The sequence below is a fragment of the Myotis myotis genome, unplaced genomic scaffold, assembly GCF_014108235.1.
Source record: "Myotis myotis isolate mMyoMyo1 unplaced genomic scaffold, mMyoMyo1.p scaffold_m19_p_5, whole genome shotgun sequence".
NCBI classification, from domain to species: Eukaryota; Metazoa; Chordata; class Mammalia; order Chiroptera; family Vespertilionidae; genus Myotis; species Myotis myotis.
The window spans coordinates 89100235-89116618 of NW_023416357.1; the positions used below are offsets into that span (position 1 = coordinate 89100235).

General features: G+C 40.9%; 1 protein-coding gene across 6 annotated transcripts in view; it reads left to right on the plus strand.

Annotated features, from left to right (window-relative positions):
- The first annotated feature begins 410 nt into the window (after positions 1 to 410).
- SMG1 (SMG1 nonsense mediated mRNA decay associated PI3K related kinase) overlaps positions 411 to 16384 on the plus strand; it is a 108834-nt gene continuing 92860 nt past the window's right edge. For 4 of the 6 annotated variants that reach the window (XM_036309653.1, XM_036309651.1, XM_036309656.1 and 1 more), the window contains exon 1: positions 415 to 857. Coding sequence is in view for 5 of the 6 variants with exons in the window: in XM_036309651.1 (XP_036165544.1) it covers positions 775 to 857 (83 nt within the window). In the remaining variant the exon portion in view is untranslated. Of the gene's footprint in view, positions 858 to 16384 lie in introns of all 6 variants that reach the window. The other 2 variants (XM_036309660.1, XM_036309657.1) reach the window with 2 other exon arrangements.

The window sequence follows — 16384 nt, forward strand, 5'->3', positions numbered from 1 at the left end:
CACTTCAGGTGGGGGTTGGCTAGGTGGATACCACGCCCTTTCTTTTATATTATTTTTACTTTTCCCCGGACAGGGTGAGGAAGGTGAGCGCGCGCGGGATCCGGAGTGGATGCCTGTTGACCGCTGACAGTCCGGCTCTCGAGGGTCAGGTGCCTTCCGGGGCGTGCTGGGAGGGGGTGCGGGCAGGGGTGGCAGACATGCCCTCTCCCAGGAGCCCAAGCTGCGGGCCCAGGGACCTTGGCGAGGTTCGCTGGGAGTGGAGGCGTGCCCCGGGCGGGGGAGCGCGGCCCTCTAGCCACGCCCTCCAGGCCCCGCCCCGCCCGCCAGGCCCCGCCCCTGTGCCCTGGCTGGGCTAGCGCCCGCCCCGCCTCCCGCTCCCAGCATGCCGTGCGGCAGCGGCGGGCGGAGTCGGGAGGCGGGGAAGCTGTGCCTGTGTGTGTGTGAGCGTGAGGAGCTGCCGCCACCGCCTCCTCCTCGCCGTCCTCCTCCTCCTCTTGGGTCCCGGCGTCGCGGGCCGCGCGCGGGCCTGGAAGAGACGTCGCCTCCCCTTCCTCCGCCTCCCGCTCGCCGCGCCGCTCCCTCCTCCTCCTACTGCGCTGTGAGCTCAGGCGGAACCCGGAACGGCCGTCTGCCTCCCCCGCCCTCCGCCGCCTCCTCCTCCCCGGCTTCCTCCTCATCCCCGGGCAGGAGCAGAGTCTCGGCAGCGATCAGTTCGGGCGGCGACTGGCGCTTCTTCGGGCGGCGGCGCCTGGCCATGTCGTGTCGGGGAAGGTAATGAGCCGCAGAGCCCCAGGGTCTCGGCTGAGCAGCGGCGGCGGCACCAGGTACCCGCGGAGCTGGAATGACTGGCAACCCAGGTGGGTGAGCGCAGTGCTGCCCGCCGCCGCGACCCCTGGGCCCGCCTCGGGCGCCGAGGCCTGAGGCTGCCGGGCTGGGAGGCGCGGCCTAGGCCCTCCACCCCCCGGGAACCGGGCGCGGCTTCCTGGGTCCCCTCCCGCCCCGGCTCCGGGAGGAAGGCCGCGGGCAGGCCAGGCCTAAATGCCTCTCCTCTCCCCGAGCTGGAGCCGAGACCCAGCGCGCCCGGCGGAGGCACCGGCCTAGGAGTTGGGGTCAAGGGTGGCGAAGAACGGGGCCTCGGTGGTGGGGACACATTTTAGTTCCCATCTTCTCCCCAATTTGGGGTGAGCGTGGGAGGACCCTGAGAGTCCAGGACCCTCTCTGTACTTCCTACTTCCTTGGCCCCTCGCCCTCTCAGCGCCCATAGGAAAGACCTCCTTAATTGTGAGCTCTTCTGTGACACCACCCCCCACACCCCACGTGTTAATAATTTAAGAACCACCACCCAACTCGAAGGCTTTGCTCTGACTTCAGGCAGGGTAGCTGTGGGGCATGGGACGAGACTGGGAGTGCGCTAGTGAGGCCCACCAACTCTGGTCCTGGGAGATGAAGTTTTGGTGGAGAGCAGTTCACACCTGACCACTCGCTCGGAGGAGCAGCGAACTGCCTCCTGTGTGGAGGATTCGCTCGCAAACCGCTTTGGGGCCTAGCTGATGCTGAATATGTTAAATAGGAGCATCCACTTCAATGTGGTGTCTTTCTGATTACTCGTGGGCCGTTGTGCTTAGTTTAGTTAATTTGGGACTGATTGGTTGTTACCTCTCTTATTGAATTAAGTGCCTGTAATATTCAGAGACCAGCACTTAAGAATTTAGCCCGGTGCCTGGAATTCCCTAAGTGTATGCAGTATTTAAGGATTAGTTGATTCATGGAGCTTTCATACTCTGAAGCACACTTACGTTATGATTGTCCAGGAACTGGCCAAACACATGTAAGTTACCCAGGTTGTTGGGACAACTTTTGCTTCCTGATGTGAATTCCAACAGTTTGGGAAGAAATAACTGAGTAAGATGTTAGCGTGTAACATCTTAAGACTTGATAGAAAAATAAAAATAATCTTTTGGCTAATGGGTGGTATGCATCCTATTCCATTTAATATGCCTTACTAAATTGGGTGTCTGTTGAGAACTGATGCATCTAACTAGATGACTTTAAAAGTCCATTTCTGAATCTGAAATTGAGATGTTATGTAGTTTTTAAAAAATTGGAAAAGTATAGCCAGGGAGGGTTTGTGAGTGCTTTAAATAAAATCAGTTGACTAAGTGTTTTTATCTGTAATTAACATTCTTAGTTGTTTTGTACTTTCATTGAAATGTGTGATTTTTTTTTTTTTTTTTTTTATCTAAGGAATTGGATGATAAAATTTGACGTTTGAGAGCTCTTTGACAATGGATTTTTCATTATTTTTCAGTATTGTGGTCAGCATATATAAAATAATGTAATATCCCTTTAGAAGACTATATAAAATGCCCTTCTCAAAGAGTCCTAGAGCTTTTGGAAAAGAATAAATTGTAGCTTGTAATTCTAAATAAATGGATGAGCAGAGTTGCATCCACCTGATGGGATCACCTGACTTTTATTTGACCAATATGAAGCAGAATAACTTACACAGTTATGGACTATGTACATGGATTATTAATATTATCCATGTTTTTTTTGTTTAAAGTGTTATTTCCTGGATATGTGGGGTGGGCGGGGGCAAGGCAGTATATGCTTGCTTTCGAGCTATGCTCTGTAATAAATCCTCAGAACTTAGGCCTAGGTGGACAGATACTGTGAGATATACTTGATTACACAGAGGAACAGTTGGTTAGATGTTGGAAATACTTGACTTTTATGTAGAGGAGGGAACAGAGAAGTATGGACAATACACTGTAGCTTTATTTGCATGGTCACCTCAGTTGTTTTGTTCAATAGCCAATAAAAAACCTCAGATGTTTGCCAGGTCATAAATTTTGGTAAGTTAAATTTGAGGTTGTCCTGTCCCCACTTCACTTCAGGAAAGGTGACAGTCTCCAGTTAACTGACAGAATGGAGCTTGATCCCCCCCCTATTTAAATGGGGTTTTCTTTTTTCAGTAAATTTTTTTTTAATATATTTTTTAATTGATTTTTTTACAGAGAGGAAGGGAGAGGGATAGCGTGTTAGAAACATCGATGAGAGAGAAACATGGATTCAGCTGCCTCTTGCACGCCCCCCACTGGGGATGTGCCCGCAACCCAGGTACATGCCCCTGACTGGAATCGAACCTGGGACCCCTGAGTCTGGAGGCCGACGCTCTATCCGCTGAGCCAAACCAGCTAGGGCTTCAGTAAATATTTTTTACTTTTTTATTTATTGATTGATTTTAGACACAGGGAGACATCCATTTGTCAGTTTGTTGTCCCACTTATTTAAGAATTCATTGGTTGCTTCTTGTATGTGCCCTGCCTGGAGATGGAACCCACAACCTTGGCATATCGGGATGACACTCTAACCAACTGAGCTACTGGGCCAGGGCTTATTTTTCTAAACATCTTCAAATGCATGCAGATTCCTGTGGTTCATCTGAGTCACTTTGGTTTTTTAAAACATTCTTTGCCTTTCTGTACCATTCCTCCTTTGCTTCATTTGGTTCTATTTCCCTAGATACAGGCTTTTGTCAGTCTGAAAACCGACTGTTGAGTCAATCATGGCCACACATGCTACTTCACACATATTGACAGGAAGTGTTCCAGATGGCTGAAGAGACAGACTAGTGACATAGGGCATCAGAGCAAGCCCACCTTTGCTAGAAGCATACCTTCAGCAGGAAGCATGTGTCTAGCACTATAGTCTTCCTTTCCACTCACTGTACTCTCAAATAAGAGTGATTAGGCAAATATTTGTTTTTTTTTAATCATTGCTGCTAGCCAAAGCTTTCACTTTTCTTCACTTTATTTTGGGAAGTAATCTAGTACCAATCAAGATAGAGATCAGCATGATTTGTTTTTAAAATTAAATATATAATTAGTTATTGTACATTTTAATATTCCAAGTGACATGATTAATTTGACATTGAAGTCAAAAATAGATTAGTTCAACAAGAGGAAGCACCCAGGTCAATGGAAAATAAATAGATTTTACTTCTATACTTGGAAATCTTAAGGCTTGATTCGTTTAACAGATAGATAACTAGGTGCCTTACAGTGTCCAGACTTGCGATCTTTCATAATTCTAAAAGGATGCAACTGTATATTAAAAATATCTTCAATTTTTGGTAAAATCTAGAAAGATTAAAGTTCTCAAAAGTACAAATACCTTTATTCTCCATTGTCACAGACCAAAAGACAAGGAAGAATGCTGGGAAGATAGAAAAGCCAGAAACCAGTATATCTGACATTGTGAGAAGTTGGATTTTTGAAGTCAGAGCTGTCTATTCAGCCTTTTATGAGTCTGTGCTGTCTAATATCCATAGATACATAATATAATAAACTACATAAGGGAAAAAATTAAGTTACGTATTTTATAACTATAGAGTATTAATAGGATTTAATGATTGCGAATTTTGTACCGCAGGTTTCCAGGTACACTGTTTTTCAGATAATTGTGTATGAGAGTTTAATTTTGGGAGGAAATATATTTTTTCCATTATAAAATAAAATATATGCCTTATGAAATAATTGGCAATTGTATGTTTAAATTGAACCTTAGTAGGTTAGTATGGCAGATAAGAAAGGAGTGTGTAAAAGGTAAAGCATTATATGGATATTAATTGTGATACAATTCTTGGTATAATTATTTCTATATGTGATTAACAGATTTTAAAACCTGGAGTCAGTGGAGGGAAAGCTATGGTTGAGTGGGGGGTGGGGAAGCAGTGGGGCTATGAAATTGATCTCTACTATTTTGACAGTAAATGGTGTGTGTGTCGGGGGGAAGGGGGGAGGAATCTTTAGATCCCAGAGTTCTCAGTGGCACTCCCCCCCCCCCCCCCCCCCCCACACACACACAGCTGAGGTATCTCTCCAGGACTTCAGTTGCTGTCTGTGGGTGCCCAGCCAGCCCTTTTGCGCCTCTGCCCCTAATACCAGTCTCTATGAGGTCTCCACCTTCGGTCCTCGGGTATCAGGGTTCTTTCCTGTGAGTTTTCTGGAAGCCTTTCCATATTTCAGTTGTAATTCCAGCTTGATCCTGAGAGCATGTCCGTGTAGCATCCACCTGCTCTGCCGCCATTTTTAATCTTGGGGGGCGGGAATCTTAAAACACACACACACACACACACACACACACACACACACACACACACACAAAGTAGGGAGATGGAAAAATGTAAGTTGTCCTTGCTAAAACATTTCTAGTTTGCTTAGGATAGTGTACTTGTGAGGAGTGATAGAATAAGAAATAAAGCTCAAGGGTTGGATTGGAGCTGGATTGTAGGCCTTGAATCGTAGTTTAAGTTTATTTGGGAAACCATTGACCTTCTACCAGCAGAAAAGTGGTGCAATTTAGGAAGATTAAAATTTGGGGGGGGGGGTGTGCTCTGACACTGAAGTAGGAGGTAATTAGAACAGTCTGGACAAGACACTGCTAAGGACCTCAATATTCTGTTAATAATTCATGATTTTAATTCAGACAAAAGTATTCAGCCCAATACTGTATATGGGCATTTCCAGTCTTTTGTTATCTGGTTTTGATTTTGAGGATGGTCACTAAAGTAGTACTTTTTTTCTGCTCACACTTCAGTTCAGGTTAGGACACTTACATTATATGGAATGGTCATACACATAAAATGGAATGTGATCCATGGTGTCTTTTGGGAACATTGACTTCTCACAACTTTTTAATTTCAGATGTCCTGCCTTCACTGCCTGGCATATAGTAGCACTTGCTTATTTGCTTTTCTTTTCCTATTCTAACCACCTAAGATAAATCCCTGGGGCTCCTTATAGTGTACTTCCCTTTATGAAGTCACACAAGCTGTTGTTTATTTGGTTTCTCATATTATTATTTTGGTTATTTGTCTTTGTCTATCTTAAAGTTTTCTCAGAACCCATTTTATTTTGGGGACTACAAAATAAAATGCACACACCCTCTTATATAGAGGCCTAAAAGTAAGGACTGCAGACAGTTTGTGGTTTAATTCCTATATGAAACACTCCAGCTTTTACTACATTTTAATTTTTTAAAATGTAGAGTGTTTCTCATTAAGTTCCTATAGTTTTAGTTTTTTGATGTAGAGATGTTTGTGGGTTTTTTTTTTATATTTTATTGATTTTTTACAGAGAGGAAGGGAGAGGGATAGAGAGACATCGATGAGAGAGAAACATCGATCAGCTGCCTCCTGCATACCCCCCACTGGGGATGTGCCCGCAACCAAGGTACATGCCCTTGACCGGAATTGAACCTGGGACCCTTCAGTCTGCAGGCCAACGCTATCCACTGAGCCAAACCAGTTAGGGCTACATACCTACTCTTGTTAGCTCTTGTTTTTTATACTCTCAGCAATATAACCCTTAAGACTCTTACCCTGCTACCTCTGCCCTCAGTGATCCCTCTACTTTCTGATCTTGGACAGATCTACAATGAAAGCTAACTGTGCTTATCACTTCAATGATTGATCTCATGTTCCCCAATTAGTTTAAGTCCATAAGGGCTGAGCCAGAGTCAATTCTCCCCTGCTTCTGTGTCTTCTTACCCAAAGCACTCCTCAAGCTCATTTCTGCCCTATGGCCTTCGCATGTGCTGTTCTTGCTGCATGCTATTGCACAGCTTGCTCTTAGCATACTTGACCCTGGAGTACTCTCGTGCTCTCTCGGCCTAAATGTCATTCTTCAGTGAGAAGCAGCAGCATTCTCTAACATTTCACTGTGTATTCTTCCCCAATAAAATAGAACCTTCATTTGTGCATGCATCTTGTATAATCATTTTACCTCTGTATTCTTTCGTCTCTACTGCAGTGCATCAAGTAGTTTACACTTTATTTTGTATATTTCTGTTTTCTTAAGTAAATACATGAAAATGGAATGCTGCAAGTTTGTTTCTGGAGAGTCAACTCTAGAGTTTATAACTCTTAATGTAGGAGGCACATTGAGAGGAACATTTTTTGTACAGCAGCCCAGTTAGCCAGAGACAGCAATTTAAATAAGCTGATGGAACAGGTTCAAAGGAACAGCGTTCTAGTGGACTGAGGTGGCTAGATCTTTTACAGAAGAAAGAACATGGTCCTTTAAGATTTACAAGCTTTACCCATCTTGAAAAAAATACCTTGCTCTCATATTTAAAGTTCTTTTACACATTGTCTTATCCTGTATCTATTGAATCTGCTTGTACATTCTTTAAGCTAATCATTTAAAAGTTAAGTGCTGAGTTGAGCTTTCTGGCTTTCTTTCAGAATTACTTGAAACAAAACTGGCCAGTTGTATGCCTGCTGAGTGGGGAAGGACTGAAACCCACAATTTTCAGATTCAACAGATTTCTAAACAGTGAATTACTTCCCTTATATTAATTTTTATATTCTTTCAAAAAAGGAAATTGTAGTCCTTTTAGAAATTATTGCTTTGGAGGTTATGGTTGTTATTCATATTATTATTCAGATAATGTCTAGGACCCTCATGTATAGTTGAAAACTTTTCACAGACTTTTTGTATTAATTATTTAAAAATATTTTTTTCAGAGGGGTTTCTGGTATCAGAATTGTAGATTTTTTTTTGGTATGGAACTTCCTAAGTTATGCTTTTTCTTTGTTTATATATAAGAGAGGCACTACTTTTTCCCTTTACCTTACCCTTTTTATTGTAATAAAGAACCAAAATTATTAATGGCTCTGCAGTGGCTTGAGGTAATTGTATACTAATGTATGTCTACAGATTTTTAAAAATTGTTAAACTACATATTTACTACATCTTTATTTACATTATTTATTTTTACTGTATCCAATATGTTAATGCCTTTTCTGTTGATTAGGAAAAAGGCTCCACTAGTACATACATATTGGATTTTATAACAAACATAGGTTAGTTTTTTCCTTCATATTTGATAGTATTGGTAACATTTTATTTTATTTTCTTACTGAATTAAAATTTTTCCTCTTTTAAATTTATTAATTGAAAATGTGTCTTTCTTCTTTAGCATTTTAATCTTGTGATTTTAAAAGAATTGTGTTATGTGCGTTTGAAATTTTAACTTTCATCTTGAAATATTTAGTTCTTTGAAGCAATCTATGACTCCTGCTATTCATCCTCTTCAGGGTCTCCTTGGTTTATATTCCTGATAATATGAACCCTGGAATGTCTTGTCTGAAATGTCACACTTTCTTTATTTCCAGATTCCTTGTTTTCATTCTAACCCTGGAAATTCGGATTCATTGCCCTAATGGCAGATTCTATGATAGTGTGCTGCTAAAAAAAAAATAATGCCTTTTCTTCCACCTTCTAAATTCTTCTAGCTGGGCTAATAACCAAATTAATAGAGACAGGATAACAGGAGAAAATCAAATTTCAGTGTATGCTCATGGAGAATTAACATGAGAATTCACATAAGCATGAAAATTCCTAAGACAGTTTGGCAAAATTGGGTGTATATATTTCTTTTTGGGCAAAGGAGAAGGGGATGGTTAGTGATGGGATTTTAAAGGAAGAAGGCAATTTATAGGTAGTTGAGAAAGAGCTGAACATACTGCAGGTAAATTCTTGCTTCAGTGGGACACAGGGGTATGTAGCTAACCCCTGCTTGGTGCCTTCTATCTGTCTTAACTCAAATTAAGCTAAGGTGAATAAGCTAAAGTTTCTTTCCTGGAGCAGATTTTTCCATCTGAATCTTTTGGGCAGGAAGGTGGGAGGGTCTTTTGTTTCCTAATAACCAACTTAAAATCAATATCCCAAAGGCAGGACTTTTGTCCCCTTCATTGGCTTCCTGAGATTTGCCAGAATTTAGATAGAAAATCCTATTAATTTGAGGAAAGATGTAAAACTTTGTTATCTCTATAGAATTGGACTGTTTTCTGATTAGATGATTAAAAAGATCCAAAGATGATCAGTATCACATAATGTGGCACAGTTGACTTAATATATATTTAATAGGAAAGAGAACACATCCTGGATTTTCTTTCCTAACACTCTGGTTGTTTTCCTTGCCTGTCCTTATATTCTTTGGATAAATGTGAAGAAAAGTGAAAATATAGCAGGTTTCCCAGAGCAGGACTATGTATACAACTTGAGATTTAGTGTTTATTTATTAGTTGGGTTTAAAAGAATCCGAAGACATGGTTTGTATTGTTTTGGAAGGGTTTGAGTTAGAATTCTGTTAAAAGTGATTAATTTTATCATTATTTGAAATATTGATAGCATTTTAATATGTGATATCTTGTCCCTTTTTGGAAAATATTGAAATTAAAAATTAATTTAGGCTTGCATATGGGCATAACCGATTGACACAGACAGTAGGGGAGTAGGGCATGTGCTGGGGGTGGGAGCAGCTGGGGAGAGTTGGGGGGAGGCGGGCGGGCAGGGGAAGGAGACTTATGTAATACTTTAAACAATAAAGAATTTAAATTTTAAAAATCCAATGTTCTAAAAAATTTAAAAAATTAATTAGGCTTAATGTGAAGGATTATCAGTTGATTGACTATAAGACAAAGCTTTGTAAAAGAAGCCTTTTATTTAAAGTGGCCCATCTTGTATAGTTACTATAATGCTAATATTTCCTGCATTTTTATTGTAATCTTACTAAGGATATAAAAATTACACCAACAGTGCTATTCTCCCCACTCCTTTAGTCCATTTAAAAATTTTCTGCTTGTTTTCTTAGTAGAATTGCATTGGAGAAGATAGAAACTAGGGTGTTTCAGATTCCTCAAGGTTTACTTATTTTTAAGAATGTGTGCATTTTTAATATTAATCCTTCACAAATATTTACCTTAGTAGAGGCTGGTGTCATGTAAATAGCAGTGGGCTAAGAATGGGATGACAAAGGTCTTTTGTACTGTCCCTGTGAGATCATTCTTGCCTTCCTAAGATGTAGGGTTAGAGCTGGTTAAAGAGAAGTTGGGGATCTTACTTTCGAAACTATTAAAGTGCTACACAGATGCTACTATAGTGCTATGTCTGAATCAAATGTTGGAACTTTTTCTCTTATCTCTTCCTCAAAAAGTTTTAGAATTATCTACACATGTACACATACTCTAGGTCAAATTTCATTTTTCTCTTCTAGAGTGATTGTGTATGGGTGTGTGTGTAGTAACTTATAAAAATGTCATAAAGGGCCTAGCTGGCATGGCTCAGTGGTTGAGCATTGACCTGTGCACCAGGTGAAGGGCACATGCCCGGGTTGCGGGCTCGATCCCCAGTGTGGGGCATGCAGGAGGCCGATCCATGATTCTCTCTCATCATAGACATTTCTCTCTCTCCCTTCTTCTCTGAAATCAATAAAAATTATTTAAAAAAGATTTCATAAAGGGTATTTATGTCAGAGTATATATGAGTGGAAGCTCATAATTGTTAAGTTTTTGTTAAGTATGGAATATGACATTTGTAACATTGTTCATATTCATACTTAAAAAGTATGTTGGTGGAGATGCAGTTAATTGCCCTCCAGTATAGTAGTGGTGTTCTTTCTACATTTTCTACTGTGCTTTCATTAGCCTAAAAAATCTGTTTCAAGTGGCCCATGAGGAATTTGACTATAGATCGCCATTATTCTTTTTTTTTCTGTATTTTTTTATTTATTCACATGTTAAGAACTTGATACCAATTGAAATTGTGACCTAGGAAACATGATCTTTGTGAGTACATATATTGGAGGGCAGGTACAAATGGAATTAAATAGAGAAAGGGTAGGTTAAAAGGTAGTTTGTATCTTTCCTTTTTTATATCATGGGAATTTTTTAAAAATAAATCTTTATTCAGATTATTACAGTTGTTCCTCTTTTCCCCTCCGTAGCTCCCCTCCAACCTGTTCCCACCCCACCTCCTTCCCTTACCCCCTGCACTGTCTTTGTCCATAGGTGTACGATTTTTGTCCAGTCTCCTCCTGCACCCCCCACACCTCCTTCCCCCGAGAATTGTCAGTCCACTCCCTTTCTATGCCCCTGATCCTATTCTATTCACCAGTTTATTCTGTTCAACAGATTTTTTATTCACTTGATTTTTAGATTTACTTGATGATAGATATGTATTTGTTATCACTTTGTTGTTCATAATTTTTATCTTTACCTTTTTCTTCTTCCTCTTCTTAAAGAATACCCTTCAGCATTTCATGTAATACTGGTTTGGCGGTGATGAACTCCTTTAGCTTTTTCTTATCTGTGAAGCTCTTTATCTGATCTTCAATTCTGAATGATAGCTTTGCTGGGTAGAGTAATCTTGGTTGTAGGTTCTTGCTATTCATCACTTTGAATATTTCTTGCCACTCCCTTCTGGCCTGCATAGTTTCTGTTGAGAAATCAGCTGACAGTCGTATGGGTATTCCCTTGTAGGTAACTGACTTTCTTTCTCTTGCTGCTTTTAAGATTCTCTCTTTGTCTTTTGCCCTTGGCATTTTAATTATGGTGTGTCTTGGTGTGGTCCTCTTTGGATTCCTTTTGTTTGGGGTTCTCTGTGCTTCCTGGACTTGTAAGTCTATTTCTTTGACCAGGTAGGGGAAGTTTTCTGTCATTATTTCTTCAAATAGGTTTTCAATATCTTGCTCTCTCTCTTCTTCTGGCACCCCTATAATTCGGATGTTGGTATGCTTGAAGTTGTCCCAGAGGCTCCTTGCACTCTCTTCATATTTTTGTATTCTTTTTTCCTTTTGCTTTTCCAATTGGATGTTTTTTGCTTCTTTGTATTTCAAATCTTTGACTTGATTTTTGGGATCCTCTAGTCTGCTGTAGGATCTCTGTATATTCTTCTTTATTTCAGTCAGTATATGCTTAATTTCTAATTGGTCCTTTTTCATATCCTTGAGTGTCTCACTATATTTCTCTGAGGTTTCTAGAAGATTCTTGAGTAACCTTAAAACCGTGGTTTTGAACTCTATATCCAGTAGTTTGCTCTCCTCCATTTCTTTTGTTTGTGACATGTTTCTTTGTCTCCGCATTTTTTATGCTTCCCTGTGTTGATAGAGTGGCTTGTGTGCCAGGTGTTGTATAGGGCCCAGTGGCTCAGTCTCCCTAATTACCTGAGGTGGACACTTTGGTGCACCCCTTTGTGGGCTGTGTGCACAGTTTTGTTGTAGTTAAGCCTTGATTGCTGTTGGTATCACTGATAGGAATTGATCTCCAGGCCAGTTGGCTGTGGGGACCAGTTGTGTCTACAATGAGAGAACTTCTGTGCTGGAGACACCCTTATGGGGCAGGACTTGCTTCAATGGGGCTTTGGCGCTCACTGAGTCTGCCCAGGTTTTTAGGTGGAGAAAGGCCAGGCCATTCATATGCAAAAGCCTCTGGGCACAGCTTGGGTGGGGTTGTAAATTGGGTGGGGCGGGGTCTCAGGGAATCACCACAATGGTTGCCAGTCTGCTCTGCCTCCTAAAGGTCCGGGGGTCTGTGTCCCACGCCCCGCCCGTGCAGGAATAATGACCGCTGCAAGCACCTCTGCTAGAAAGCCGCCCTTACGTTCAGGCCCGATGCCAGACAGTCCGGTTTCTCTTCATATGAGTCTGGGTCCCCAGATTCTCACCCGGAACTAGAGTTCAGAGCAGTTGGGAGCTTGTATCTCCCAATTGAAAAAGACAACAGCATACCCAGCTGCCAGCCTCCTTCGCACTCACCTCTGTACTTCCACACCTCTGCACCTCCTACTGGACTCAATGCGCTTTTCTCTTTCCTTCTTGTTGTAGAATTTCCACTCAACCAGCCTTCCCGTGGTTCTGGATGATATTCGTTTTTGTATTCTAATTGTAATTTTAATGTGGTTGTGCGCAGCAGCAAATTCAGGTGTTTACCTATGCTGCCATCTTGGTTCCCCGAAAACTAATTCTTATAAGAATACCACTTGAATGCTACATTGCTTTCCCCCAGCCTAGTATGTGTGTACGTTTGTTTTTAAAGGGAGTAAGTAGGGAGATGGATCCATGGGATCGTGGAAAAGGTATACTCTGCCAGTGCAATAGTTTGAAGTACTACTTAAAAAAAAAAAGCAAAACACCCCACATGTATCCTCTAAAGAAATAGGAATTAATGAGATTTCATATTATTATAAGAGTATATAGTAGTATATATAGTATTAAGCTATCATGAGATTTTGGTACTTTTTTATTTTAATCCTCACCTGAAGATATTTTTCGTATTGATTTATATATAGAGGGTGGGAGAGAGAGAGAGAGAGAGAGAGAGGGAGGGAGAGAGAGAAACAGATGTGAGAGAGACACATCTATTGGTTGCCTCCTGCATGTGCCCTGACTGGGGCCAGGATCAAATCTGCAACCCATGTAGTGCCCTTGACTGAGACTCAAACCTCGTTCCTTCAGTGCGAGGGTCGATGCTCTAACTAGCCAGCAACACTGGCCAGAGTGAGATTTTGGTGCTATTTTAAATTATGGCACTACAGATTGATTCAAGATGAGTAAATGATGTTTCCTAAGGAACTTTATATCTAGAAACTTTGATTGTTTTTCTCTTTTGTTGTAAAAGGAAATTTTAAAAGGTTCTTATTTTAAACCACATAAATCAATCTGATTAAACTGTGTTTTGTATATCGTATAACAAAAGAAAACGATAAGATTCATATAGATCTTGTGGGTTTAAAATGGCCTAAGTGATAATTTTGAAGTGATGATTTTGAACTGTTCCATAGCTTTCTTAAACTTAAGACTAATTACTTTAAATACCTCAGTATGTTTCTAGCTTCTGTTGAGCAGAGTGGGAGCATTGTTTCTTGGCTCTTGGTTGCTGCTTACTTGTATATTTCAATAACTACAGAAACTGTCTTCATTTATTACATTTTCCTATAGTTAGAATAGTGTGATTATTCTGAAAAGTATCTTTCCTATTAGATTTAGGAGACCGTATCTTCTGAGATTTACCTACGAGACATTTTTATTTCTTTATGTTTTAGTAGTAGGAAATGGTTATTTCAAGAGCACCTCTTAAAAGAAATTCCAATGCTTAAGTAGGAGGAATTACCATACATATTTTACCTTTGATTATAGATAGTATGTTTCTTTACCAGTTTGCTGTTTAACAGCATATTTCCTACCTCAAGATACCTAAGGACATAGGTCCTGTAGGAGTTATTGAGGATGTTGAAAGGAGTCAGAGTCCATTTAAAAATCCAATTATTGTCTTAGTATAAATACACTAATTAGTAGAGTTAGAAATAGAAACCCAGGTTGTTTTAGATTTTTTCCTAAGGTATATTTCTTTTTTAAGGAAGTTGTGGTGGGGGCCATGTGTAATTTGAGAATTCCCTAAAGATATTTCTAATAATGTACTCATCTTTGTTCAGAATCACTGTTATGGAATATGAGATTCAGTTAAATGTCTTTTCTATATTTGTCATTATTTAACATGTGTTACATGTTAAGGGATGCATGCTAGAATGTTGCTCTTATTAATGCCCCAAAACCTTGACTGTGCCCAAGATTTGTAGGGTGTACTATACCTTTGTGGCAATGTAGTGCCTAGCTTGCTATTAGTTTTCTTTAAAAGTGCCTATGTCTGAATTGCATGATATTTGTTTTTTCTTAATGTGCTATGAGTGATTTTTGGAACCACATTTTTCTGATCACTCTCACCTGTAAAAAAAAAGAAAAAAGAGGTAATATTATCTGTTACACAGTACATTTATTTTTAAAGGTGCACACAGTGCTTTTTAAGATTATCATTTACTATTATCATTTAATCCTCACCCGATAGAAACATCTATTGATTACTTCCCTCCCACACATGCCCTGAAACCATAACCTAAATGTGTGCCCTGACTGGAAATCGAACCAGCCACTTTTTGGTGCACAGGACCCAGCCAGGGCTTTAAGATTCTTTTTTAAGAGGAGATTTAAAATATGTAATTGTTAGGGAATCTCACATGCATGTCAGTCCCATGGGGATATGCTTGAGTCTGTTTTCTAGAGGAATTTTATCAGAATAACTCTATAGTCATTATTTGACTGTTTTCAGGGCTTTTTAAAGGTAGTTGTATACATCCTATCCTACATAATAAAAGCCTAATATACTAAGGCTGCTCAACCGCTCGCTATGATGTGCACAGGCCACCAGGGGGCAGAAAGTTGACAGGTCGGTCAGTTGCCATGACGTGCACTGACCACCAGAGGGCAGATGCTCCGACTGGTAGGTTAGCTTGCTGTTGGGGTCCAGCCAATCATGACTGAGCAGGATGGGCCAGAAACACCCGCAGGGGTGGGCAAACTTTTTGACTCGAGGGCCACAATGGGTTCTTAAACTGGACCGGAGGGCCGGAACAAAAGCATGGATGGAGTGTTTGTGTGAACTAATATAAATTCAAAGTAAACATCATTCCATAAAAGGGTACGGTCTTTTTTTTCAATAGTTTTATTCATTTCAGACGGGTCGGGCCGCGGGCTGTAGTTTGCCCACAGCTGCCCTAGAGCCCTCCCATGGTCTCTCCTGGCTGGCCAACCTCCTGCATTTCTCCCTGCCCTGATTGTGCACCAGTGGGGTCCCTTCGCCTGGCCTGTGCCCTCTCGCAATCTGGGACCCCTCGGAGGATGTCAGAGAGCCGGTTTTGGCCTGATCCTGCAGGCTAGGCCAAGGGACCCACTGGTGCACAGATTCATGCACCGGGCCTCTAGTTTCTTGCCTTTTCCTTGATTCTAGAGTCCCAGTCTGGTTTCAAGATTCATTCTTTTAGGATTCCAGTAGTGCAAGCATGTCAAACATGCTTGCTGTAGTGTATATAGCTCTTAGTCTTGATTTCCTCTGTCCTTAAGGTGTTTGGCTTTAACTGAAGAGCCTGGCTTTTGTCTTTTTATTCTTCCTGTGCTAGGAGGTCATGGAATAAGAAATTTCCTTTCAATCTTGGCCATTTCCCAGCTGAAGTGGATGTTTCTAAAGTACTTCCAGGACTTGCAGACAAAAGGGGAAGATAAGCAATGCGAAAGGGACCTTAAGCAAGGTTTCCTTTTGTTAAATACTTAACATTGAATTCACATTTGTATTGGAGATAAAAAGTGTACAAGATTTTATAACTACCAATATACTTGATACTTAGTAAGATACGAATTTATGCCAGTTGAGGTTCAGGACTTCAGAATACTTAAATTAGCAGTGGATTTCATGTCTCTGTCTTAGCCAATGATTTTCTGATTTTACCAGCCTTAGTGCTTTGACTCTAAATTTTTTGCATTGTCTCAGTCGTTAGTTAATAAGACTTCAGCTACAATTTTGAAAGCTTATCAAAATGGCTAAGCGATAAAATACGGTGCATTTCTTTTTTAAAAATTAAGTGCTAGCCCCGGCTGATGTGGCTTAGTTGGTTTGGTCTCTTCCTGTGCATCAATGGGTTGCCAGTTGATCTCCATTCCAGCCACTTGCCTGGTTTGTGGGCTTGATGCCCGTTGGGGGAATGCAGAA